This window comes from Mesoplodon mirus (genome assembly GCF_964341445.2).
Source record: "Mesoplodon mirus genome assembly, chromosome: 7".
NCBI classification, from domain to species: domain Eukaryota; kingdom Metazoa; phylum Chordata; class Mammalia; order Artiodactyla; family Ziphiidae; genus Mesoplodon; species Mesoplodon mirus.
The window spans coordinates 35005871-35018442 of NC_138983.1; the positions used below are offsets into that span (position 1 = coordinate 35005871).

Genomic DNA, 12572 nt, shown 5'->3' on the forward strand with positions numbered 1-12572 from the left:
AAACAAGTATCTACCCCAAGACTAATATTTTTAGACCTTAACATATCTCTCATAGTTCCAAACACTTTCTCAATTCTTTATTTTGAACACTGAAATACTGTTTGGTGAAGAAACAATAGCCTACTATAACTGTGTTTAATGCTAGCTTTGGATTATTAACCTGACCAAATCAGTAAAAGAGGTGGCATACATATTTTACACAGATTTAGTAATTATTCCTGGTTATAGAACCTCATGATTGCTAGTATTAATTGTGAATCTAATGAAACTTCTTACAGATCACTTTAAAGAAATAGAGTAGGAAGATATATTGTGGTGATCACAAGGAACAAATCAAAACACAAAAACCTGTCCTAATAATAAACAGTGAGTATTGTGGCTTTAGATAAAAGTTCTAGTGACACCATCATAGATGGATTCAAAAAGTGCAGAGTTAAAAGAATTTTTTCTGATGTGTTCCAGAAAAGTGGTGCCAGATGAATCTACTTATTTCAAAGATGGCCAAATGCAGGAATGTCTATTATAGCATTATAGTTGAATAAGTAATAACTTCAGAACATTATAAGAAGAAAATATTTTTTTCCTGCTGAGAAGGTGTTTTTAATTCATACCAGGATCATCTCTATTAAGTACTTTTTCTTCAGGCTGCAAAACATTTCAACAAATATAAGAGAAAAATGTCTAATCATATATCTTTAAAAATTGTTGGTAGCTGTAGGAGGGCTTATGGTATTCTGATAACATTCTATTTACTGAACTGGCTGTTTGCTTCACAGGTGTGTTTAGTTTATAAAAAATCAGCAAGCTAGTTGCTTATGATTTGTGCACTTTTCTGTATGTATTTATATTTAATTATCTTGTAAAGAAAAAATAGAGATTTAAAAGACATTAGAGTCAACTGCAATATGTGATCCTTAATTGGATCCAGACTCAAAACAAATGGCTACAAAAGACATGAATATTGACTAGGTATTAGGATTTGAATCGGGTATCAGAAACTTGAAAATGATCTAGTTATTAGATAATGTTAGAGAATTATTTTCAGTTGTGTTAGGTATGATGATAGTACTTAGACTGTGAAGGAGAATATTCTTATTTTTCTAGAGATGCATGTATTTTTGGGTAAAGAGTTATGATGCCTCATTTACTTTAAAATCGTTCAGCAAAAAGAAAAGTGAAATAAATAAGGCAAGATGTTAAAAACTTGTTTCTATACAGTGGATATATGGATGTTCCTGTTACTTATTCTTTCAATTATTATTGAACTTGATCACAATAAAAAGCTCAAAATAACTAAAGTACAAGTCCTATTCCCACTTGATCTCATTTTTAAATTTACTTCAGGAAAGTAAAAAACATCAGTAAGAAGTAAAATATTGTGTCTAGAAACACAGTAAGGTCTAGAAAATGGGGAGTTTGAGCTTATCTATACTGTTTTATCGATCTACCAATTATTCCTTTTTGGGTAATTTCCAGAAATTTGTTTTCAATTAGACTAAATTTCTTATTGTTTTAAAAAATTTATGCCTGACCTGGACACACAACCTCTTGAGAACTGGTAAATAAAAGAAGTATATTTGATCACTGAAGATATGGGCCAATCAGACTATTTTTGACTAGAAATTGAAGCGAAGTACTGAACTCACCATAGATTAGTCTATGTTTAGATTCCATTCAGAGCAACTGGAGCTGGTGGGCACCAGAGCTTACTGCCAACATCCATACCACCCCGCACATCACCACTTGCTTCTTGAGCAGCTACCATTAGAAAGAAATGACCAGTCTCTTTACAGAAGGAAACAGGAAGGGCACGTTCTAATGCCACTCTATTTAGCTAATGGAGCAATTATAATGTAAGATTTTTTTTTTAAGTACTGGTTTAACTTCTGAATGATATCCAATATGGCATTTTTCTTATTCATTATAGGCCAAGATACCCTCAGCAACAATGGGTGACAGACCTTTTTTTTTTTTACCTAGGATGAGATGTCAAAGACAGGCCTTCCCTAATAAATGAAGTACAGAATCAGAGCTGAAATAAAATACAGTTGAAATTGGAGAGAAGATTTTAAAAGAAAGAGAAGCATAATGCATGAGGGGCACTAGTTCCTCAGCCAATGTAACTTCCTCAGCCAGAGTAACTTCCAGCAATTAGCATAAAGAAATTGAGTTACTGATTAGGTGTTGAATTACTGAACCTGTCTAAATACATTACTTTTGCTTAACAGTTTTCTTTTCTTTTCTTTTTTGTAGCATCAGATGGCTATTCATGAATTACTATTTATGATGTATTAATATGTGTGCTAAAATATTTACTTATTGATATACAACTGCATTTCTCTCTACATCAGCAAATCCTCCCCAAGAAACTAAATCATAATCAGAAAAAGGCTTCACAACATTATCTTTATAATACTTGATCTTCATATAGTAGTCCTAAAAAATTGGTAACATTTTATCAATAAAAATGTTATATTATATTAAGAATACTTTTCAGGTTAGCTACCTATGGTTGGCATGCTAATGCTTACTAATGTTAGTGTTTACTAAATCTCATAGAAATACACATGTATAAAACTTAGATTTAGAATATTCAATGAACAAAACTAGCCCTTTTCATGACTGTGTTAGGTGATTTGATATTTCCTATAATCTAAATTTAACAAATATTCGTTGAATTTGTTTCAATTATGAGCTATGTTGAACTGTTTTTAAAAACTTGCTGAGGTTTAAAGTCATAGCTATAATTCAGTTGAAATTTGAAGATGCATAAGAAAAGATAAAGAAAAGAAAAGAAATCATAGATGGAGGAAGTAGCAATCATTTCTAAGTCAGGGAATATGCATGGAGTAAAGAAAACAATCATGATTGATACCAAATTAGTTTTGTTGAATAGGGACTCATAAAATAATCTTGTTGGTCGAAGGGAGGTGAGATGGAGAACAAGAATAGGAATATACACCATAATAAAGTTCTTACTTCCATTGCACCTAAAAGATTTGCACTCTCTCCAATGCTTTCTTCTATGTACCTACGTTCTTCATCTGTAATAGTAGGATGCTTTGCAGGACTCTCATAAGACACCAAAAGCCAAAACATGTACCAGATCATTCCAAAGCTTCCTGAAAGCAAAATTTCAAAAGGAAAAGCCATCATAAATACTTCCATTTAACAGTCATTTACTGGAATAAAACTACAATAATCTTGTGATATTCCATAGAATATGAATTCAAGCTTATGTTTCTCCAAATGAATCTAGTCATCTCTGCTTGTCTTTTGCCACCAGACTTCAAGCATCCTGAAGATTGGTCCTGTAGTTTTATTCCTTTGTCACTATTAAATAATGTGGATACACAGGAAATTCACAATAAACAATTATTGAATGGTGTAGTTTGGAGCATGTTCATACATCCAACAAAGATTTACTGAGAAGCTATTCTTCCAGGCACTCTGCTGAGTGAGAGAAATATGATAAACAAGACAAAAGTCCTGTCCTCAAAAAATTTCTCTAGGAGTGAATCCTTTTATTTTTGTCTGTTTTTAATATGTGCCAGTGGTCTGCATTTCCAGGGAAAAGAAATGCTTGTTTCCCTCTCCTGTTAGCACTTCCAGATCTAGTAAACAGACTATTAAATAAAATCTAGAAGAATATTTTAGCCTGAATAACTATTATACATGAAAAATGGGCTTCTGTAATTAATGTGATAACATTCTGCAGTGTATGTGACTGTATACCACAGCACATACTATCGCCTATTGATCATTGTTTGGGCAGATGAAACTTATGAATTCCGATATAATAAATATACTACTGCAAGTTCTTTTTCATCCCTTTATATAGCACTCTCACCATTAAAATATGCCCTTATTGTACAATATAAATCTGAAGCATTAATAATAGAATATTTTCACATAATTTATTCTGGTTTCCCAGCAACTGACCATTTCATTTCTGCCTCATGCTGTTCTATTTTCCCCCTGGGTAACAATATAAATGTCCCTGATCTCTATAATACTGTTTTGGGTTTTTTTTTACTATTCAATCTCCAAGTGTTCCTGAATACCATAACTTCTGATGTGTTGTGCCCTTTTAATTACTGAACATGACAGCAAACACTATTTGGAATCAGATGGTGTATGAAAATTTGGTTTAGTGTAGCAGTTATGGAGTATGGTTCTTCCCAGATGAGATTCCTGGCTGTGTCATTCATTAGCTACATCTTCTAATCAGTAACTAAATCCCTGAAAATCTCCGCTATGAAATAATTCCTTTTTTTAATAAGATTGTTGCAAACAGAAGTTAAAGGAGGTAATACACAAGGCAGCTAGCACAGAGGATGGCACAAAATAAGCACTCAATAAATGAGAACTCTTGTAATTTAGTAATAATTATCATTTCCACTGACTGAATACATCTAAAATGCCAGACACTCAGCTAATTGTTATATATGCATTATCTTTTTTTAACTTAAGCTTCCATATGGGTCTTATCTCATTAATTTTTAAAATATGAATATTGAATGTGTAGCTCAAAGACCAAATTTTTGTTACACACAGCAAGTAAACAAGTACTATTATATGACATTTTCAGATTAATATTTAAACTTTGTAGCATTCAATGATAAATACTGAGATATAACTTAAAATAATGAGGTTGGTTTTCATGAGTCCTTTGTGGAAATTAATATTCTTACTTTAAAGTCACAGCACATCTTCAATTAAGTAATGGACTAAGGCACAAATCAGATAATTTAATGGATGACAATACCAATTTGTAATATATACCCTATAAGTAAGTGCTTTAAACCTCTTTGAATTATGGGCTTTTAAAAAAGTCAAACAAAAGGTATGGATTAAAATCTGATAAAAAGATTTCCCTAGGGCTTCCCTGGTGGCGCAGTGGTTGAGAGTCCGCTTGCCGATGCAGGGGACGCGGGTTCGAGCCCCGGTCCGGGAGGATCCCACATGCTGCGAAGTGGCTGGGTCCGTGAGCCATGGCTGCTGAGCCTGCGTGTCCGGAGCCTGTGCTCCGCAATGGGAGAGGCCACAGCAGTGAGAGGCCCGCGTGCCGCAAAAAAAAAAAAAAAAAAAAAAAAAAAAGATTTCCCTAGAACACAAAAATATGTACAAGTACATGTATGGCTTACCATTTAGGGCATTCATTAATCCAAAATCCAACCATGGCTTTTTTTTTTTTAACATCTTTATTGGAGTATAATTGCTTTACAATGTTGTGTTAGTTTCTGCTGTATAACAAAGTGAATCAGCTATATGTGTACATATATCCCCATACCCACTCCCTCTTGAGTCTCCCTCCCACCCTTCCTATCCCACCCCTCTAGGTGATCACAAAGCACCGAGCTGATGTCCCTGTGCTATGCAGTTGTTTCCCAAAGTGAGAGAGTAGCACTGACACATATACATTACCAAATGTAAAATAGATAGCTAGTGGGAACCAACCATGGCTTTTGAACCAGGATAAGAGACCCTACCATAAAGTACATTTAATAACATTCTGCAAATACAAGAACTTGCTTTGATGAGAGCATTTCAAAATTATAATGGATCATAGCAAATTTGGAAGCAGCCAGGTCCTGTTCTGCTCGCCATGACTTCATTAATCTTTCAGATTCTCCTGCCCATGTTCAAAAATGGTATTAATCAGTGACAATATCAGTTGGAATCCAGATCTCTTATATTTCTTCTTTCTTTTTTATTAAAAAAGCTTCTCTTAGAGAGAGACTAGAGAGATACTTTCAAGTAGTAAGCTTCCAGATTCTGGTTAGAAAGTGAACAGAAAGGGAGTTTGGACTTTGGGTTTCATGTCATTTTTTTTTTCCACTTAATCTTCTTTAATTCTGGGGAAATGTGGACTAAAATGTGCTGCCGCTGCAGCTGACTGCTAATATTTCATCACAAAATTGAATTTTTGCATTAGCACTAATATCACCTTTCAGCTTTCTACCCCTATTGAGTCTTGAGGAAGAAGGATTAGGGAAATGACCAAAAAAGCAGTAGCAAAAAAAGAGAAGTGGGTATATCCCAGCTTCTTCCTCTTAATCAGCTTTGAATCAAGAGCTAATTTAATTATTTCATAATCAAGGACAACACATACCTTACAAAGTTTCCATCAGCAATGTTGTTGCTTTTAAAAACAAAAAATAACAGTGTAGAGAAAATCACAGAGATAAAACATTTTCCTTGATCTTCTCAGAATAAAAGGAAAGGAATCTTAATGAAAAAATAATAATTAGCAAACACAGTATTGTCACAGATCTATCTTACTGTTTTAGTTTACGCACATTTCTTTTAACTCTATTGTATAGAAATGCAACATACCATAGACATAGAATACTGAAGACCAGCCAGTATACTGTACAAGAATGCCAGCTAAAGGCATTGCAATCACAGCTCCAGCATAGGAACCTAAAGTAGAAGAGAAAATGGGAGGAAGGTAAGTGAAATCAATAAAATTCTTGACTTCATTTTATGTTCCTTGGTTGGATCACACAAACACACCCTTGCACACTTGGGTGCGTGTGCACTCACACCTATGCACATCCAAACACATACATATGTCTATGTACTTAGCCTTAGGAGTAAAAGACTACGCAAGTGAATATTACCTACATACCCAAGTCAGATAAATAAAAACAATACAATACTATAATTTAAAAAAAACACATTTAAAAGACTATAATAAAAATTATTCATGAATATATTTGAAAACCAGATGAAATGAACAAACTACTATAAAATACAAAATGTAAGAAGGAATAGAGGATTTGAGGAGACCAATAATAATCACAGAAATTGAAATGGTGGGTCAAAAACCTTTCCTCATGTATACAGACAGACACACCACAAATGGTTTTACAGGTGAGCTTTACCAACTTCCAACTCTTATCAAAGTTGTTGCTAAGCTTTTACCTGCCATAACTATATCTGCACATAATACTCACCACAAAAAGAGGTGGTTGCCAGTCTACTCCTCTCTAGAGGAGGGGCCCATTTGCTCCATATCCCATGACATGCTGGGTAGGTGACGCCCTATGATGGGAGAAGATATCCATCACCATTTAGGATGCAGGATCATTGGAAAATAAGTACCTTCACTTCTCTGATGCAATGCTGTTTCCTTAGAATGGGTGCAAGGTCTTAGGGAAAGCTGCCACTCATGGGCCTTTCTTTGCTCATTCCATGAAATTCCATTTTAAAAACTTTCAACCCAGACCAGGTAAGACATGGCCTCTTTTTTAGTCACCTGTTCAAATTCTTCCCACCCTTCAAGACTTCCTGCTACCTCAAGTTTCTTCTGATTAAGGCCAAAGAAAAGATCCTTTATTACTCAGTTCATCTGCAATTCTGAACAGTTTGAGTAATTTGAGAGACATTTTTGTGAGGCGTTAAACTCAGTTATTCCTAAGTATAAGGAATCCCTACAGAGGATGGTGATGCTTAGATCCTTGAAGGTCATACTTCCTGAAATTAGTGTCTAGAACTTAAAACCTTTAAAATATTCTTTTTCTGTTATCTTGATCCTATCATTTCTTCTTTCTTTATGGAGAGACAGGAAATTGTTTTCAGTGCCTTAACACTTTATCTGGATTGTCTACTCCCACCATACTCCATGGAAAGAGAAGGGGCAACAGGTATGCCATTCTCAAGTTTTTAAATGATGTTCTTTCAAAGGCTACAGGCTGATGGAGCAAAAGTCAATCATTAGAGTTAGATGCCAAAAGTATACATTCAATGAAATGTTTTAGTGAAAACTCAGATCGTGATTTAAAGCCAACAGGGACTTGTTATAAAACTCTCCAAAGGTATTAATCCAAGGTTATCACCAGCAGAGGATGGACTCAAAATTTTTATCACAGCACATTAACAAAAGTGCCTGTTTTTTTTTTAAGTCAAATAGTCATTAGACATTTCTTTAGCACCACTAAATTCTAGAGAAGTGGGGGTAGGCAGTCACAGTTGTAGTTTGTCATCATTTAAAGACAACTGATTTCTAATTTTCCAATTTTTTTAACACTCTGTAGATACAACCTAATAAAATATATTTATTTGTAGATCAAAACACAGATAATCTTCTGATTCTTACTAGCATGCCAACCTTAAAGTGATGTCATCCTGTAGTTGCATACCTCAACAAGTCCCTGCAGTATCCTAACAAAGATGACACACCCATAATGCACTCTGGCTGCTGATGGGATTAGCATATTCAGGGTAGAGGTTAGAAGTATGGCAGCTCCAAAAACCCTGAAAAATAAAAGGAGTTAATAGATCTACATTTCTCAGATCAAGTTAATTGCAAGCAATTTTAAGGTAGACTGTTTTTTTCTAAAAGAATAAGAATGTTCTGGGGCTTCCCTGGTGGTGCAGTGGTTGAGAGTCTGCCTGCTAATGCAGGGGACACGGGTTCGAGCACTGGTCTGGGAAGATCCCACATGCCACGGAGCAACTGGGCCCGTGAGCCACAACTGCTGAACCTGCGCGTCTGGAGCCTGTGCTCCGCAGCAAGAGAGGCCGAAATGGTGAGAGGCCTGCGCACCGTGATGAGGAGTGGCCCCCACTCGTCGCAACTAGAGAAAGCCCTCGCACAGAAACGAAGACCCAACACAGCCAAAAATAAATAAATAAATAAATTTATAAAAATAAAAAAATAAAAAAAATAAAAGAATAAGAATATTCTGAACTTGATTGGTTAGCCACTGCAAATAGATACTTGGACTACCTTGAATTGCTACATCATTTGAAGCACAAGAAATAAAAGAAGGACCTAATAAATCTGGTTATACTTAATTTTATTCACTTTCTTCACAGATCTAATTATAAATTGCAAATAGATACTTAATCATTGTATATGTTTTTGGTCTATATATCAGTCTACAATGTAAGGCACTTAAGGGCAAGAGCTTGTTTTTCAGATACACTTTTGTAACTCTAATGCATAGCACAGTGCCTGATACGTAGTAGATGCTCACTGAAGAGTTGTTGAAGAAATAATAAATGCCTAAATGGAATTGTAACTCATGTGATACCATGAAGTATGGTAAATATGATTCCATTCATAAAATTTTATGAAACAAATCTCATGATCAGCTCCCTCAGGACAGGTTTATAATAGAAATCATGATCAATTAATATATCTATCTCAGGTTTGTCTGTCTTTTTGTGTAGATGGGTAGGTGGTGGGATTCTGTCTGAGGCACACCTGTCCTTGCATAGATCTAAACAACAATTCAAAATTGCTAACACTTTTATCCATCTGCAAGTAAAAATTCCATTCCATCATCAACCAAAAAATCTCCCATAATGCTAATACTAAGCAAGAAAAACATCCCCTTAACTGGGTAAATTTAGAAATATTTTCTGGCAAAGAAATTTGGGGACACGTTTTATCTAATGAGCTAACCTGTGTGTTCTGTGCAAGTTTTTTCAAGTCAAACTTTGAGCCTTGGATTCAGTCAAGATTTGTTGCCTCATAGAAACTCTTATTTTTACAAGGCCACATTGAAATGTAACTGTTAAAGATGTAAGTTTCTGAAAGGGGTCTTGATCATTATTAATCTGCTCCTGAAATTTGAGAAATGGCTTTATGAAGGGCTGAAGTGGATCAGCTCTTTTTCTATGAATCACTGACTGGGCCAAATACATTTATTTACTTGATGTAGCCTAATATCCACCTGTCCTCAATGGCTTCTCCTCAGAGGTAACTAGTCACTCAGGAGGTGAATATTCTGTTCCATTCTTCCTCTGTGCTGTTTGTTGAATAGGTATCTTTGAGTCTGAGTCAAAGAATAACTTATTTCCTAAACGTTTAGCACAAAATAGAAACTTTCTATTCCTAGAAATGATTATTCCTATTAAAATGCCACACATGCAGTGATATTAAACTTCTGCCAAATATGGATTTATTTTTCAGAAAATAAATGCAAAAATCCCATAACCTGTCTTTATAAAATAAAAATCCAAAATTGTTATTTAAATTGATTTAAAATGTATTTTCATGCTTGATTACTTTCAAGTTGAAGGAATTTTCACCTCTTTTAAGACTGAAATCCACATGTTCTTGTGTGCAAACCCCAGAACACTTTGGAGGTTTCCTTTAGGGCTGAGAGGAACTAGATAGAAGGAAATGTATGTGGCAAGTTTCCGGGACCTAGTGGTAAATGGTACCTGATCCCAAAGCCTAATGAGGAAAACATATTTTTCCCCTGTTCTGGGAGTTTGAATGTTGAACATGTGCAACAGAGAGGATGAAGGCAGAAAGTGCAAATGACACAGGAGTTTTGGGCATATGGGTAGGCTGTCTTGATACTGAAAAACTAGTGTTGAGAGTATCTTTCTGTAGATCCATCCCATTTTGCTTATTATGCTTGATAATAATGAGACTGGGGCTGCTTAAGACATCAAGGATAAAGAGAACCAGAGCTACAGGGTGTTAAAGGATTTTCAAAATTGTCTATATGAGTTATGCATCCACCCCATTCAGCCCTTTGGAAGAATTCCTTCAAACTGTCATCTATGAACCAGCTGCATTAGAATTCCCTGGAGTGCTATTAAAAATGCAGATTTCTCACTCCAGACTTTCCAAACCAGAATGTGCTAGGAGTGAAGCCTGGAAATCTGTTCTAATAAGTAGTCCAGGTGATCATTTTGCATGCTAAGTTTTACAAAAAAAATAAAAACAACAAAAAAGAACATTGTACTTTTTTTCTTTAAGCATGTCTTATAAATCTTTGTTTTGCTCACATCTTTCACCCTATTGCTTGTTAATTTGAATTAGCTTTCAAGCAGGTTTGGCTGTATTATTATTATTTTTATTTATTTATTTATTTTATTTTTTTGCGGTACGCAGACCTCTCACTGCTCTGGCCTCTCTCGCTGCGGAGCACAGGCTCTGGATGCGCAGGCCCAGCGGCCATGGCTCACGGGCCCAGCCGCTCCACAGCATGTAGGATCTTCCTGGACCGGGGCACGAACCCGCGTCCCCTGCATCAGCAGGCAGACTCTCAACCACTGCACCACCAGGGAAGCCCTAAGAACATAGTACTTTTTAAAATCCAGGTTTATCTAACATGTGTGTTCTTTTATAATACTGTACTTATTTTGAAAGAATGATGCATGATGTTTATTTTCTATGAATATAGCTTTTAATCATCAGTTTCTTTCTCCTTATTTGAAAGAGTTTAAAATACTGCTATCTCTAGATAAACTAGAGAGAGATGAATTTTATCCATTCTTTAGCTCAAGGTTTCTCAACCTCCACACGTTGATATTTTAGGATGGTTAATTCTTTGTCATGGGATGTAGTCCTGTGCTTGTATCATGTTAAGAGCACCCCTGACCTTTATGCACTATATGCCAGTAGCACATGCCTCCAAGTTGTGACAACCAAAAATGTCTCCAGCAATTGCAAAATATCCCCTGGGGGATAAAATCACTTGCTAGTAGAGCTGAATCAATTATGAACTATTTGTTACTCAACTCAGAGCTAAGTTTAATAAGTGCTTATTTTACTTGCTAGACATGATGCTAACACTTCACATGCCATAAAACTCACAACCATCTAACAACCTAATGACATGGGCATTATTAATATACCCATCTTATAGATGAAGAAACTAAACCTGAGATAAGTGAAATCACTTGCCCAAGTTGTTAACCAGCTCTAGGTAGAGGAGCCTTGTTTCAAATCTAGTTTGTCTGATTCCAAAGTCAGTGGGTTTTGCCACTGGGATTTATATCTATTTATGCACATAATATGTAGTCCGTAATGTGTTTCAGTATTCTAACCGTAAATTTAAATAATCATCTTCACAAAGCTACTTGAAATCACACTATTATTCCTGAGATAAAATGTCAACAGATCACTTTATATGTTTATTTTCCACTCTTACCCTGAATATAGTGTTTCCAATTATGTAATCTGTGACATTTCTAAATGCTTCCTATTTTTAACTTTCTTAATCTGTTTAACAATCCATTTTTATTATTAGTGGCCATTGCATCATAAAAATGGATTGACTGGGCTTCCCTGGTGGCGCAGTGGTTGAGAATCTGCCTGTCAATGCAGGGGATACGGGTTTGAGCCCTGGTCTGGGAAGAGCCGTGGAGCAACTAGGCCTATGAGCCACAACTACTGAGCCTGCGCATCTGGAGCCCGTGCTCCACAACGAGAGGCCACGATAGTGAGAGGCCCGCACACAACGATGAAGAGTGGCCCCTGCTCGCCATAACTAGAGAAAGCGCTCGTACAGAAACAAAGACCCAACACAGCCAAACATAAATAAATAAATAAAATTTAAAAAATGGATTGACTTTTTTCTAACTATTTAAGAATACAATCCATCGAACTTTTCAGAACTTAGTCTTCTTTTCTCATTTCATGAAAATGATATCCAAATCCACAGCCAAGTTATTAAAATTATGGTTATCAAAATTCTTGGCCAATATGGGAAGACTTTACACTTTTTCTTGATGTACTACATACAGCCAAAACTGAAGCAGCCACTTCATTCAACACTCATTTATGCATTCACACTCCAAACCTCTGTGAGACTATA

The 12572-nt window shown here is 35.5% G+C and overlaps 1 protein-coding gene across 1 annotated transcript in view; it reads right to left on the reverse strand.

Moving 5' to 3' along the window:
• SLC17A6 (solute carrier family 17 member 6) overlaps positions 1 to 12572 on the reverse strand; it is a gene marked incomplete at both ends in the record, with an annotated part of 36846 nt that overhangs the window by 6567 nt on the left and 17707 nt on the right. The window contains 4 exons of the mRNA XM_082627784.1: positions 2980 to 3122; positions 6340 to 6426; positions 6963 to 7050; positions 8148 to 8262. Of these exons, the coding sequence (XP_082483910.1) occupies positions 2980 to 3122; positions 6340 to 6426; positions 6963 to 7050; positions 8148 to 8262 (433 nt within the window). The remainder of the gene's footprint in view (positions 1 to 2979; positions 3123 to 6339; positions 6427 to 6962; positions 7051 to 8147; positions 8263 to 12572) is intronic.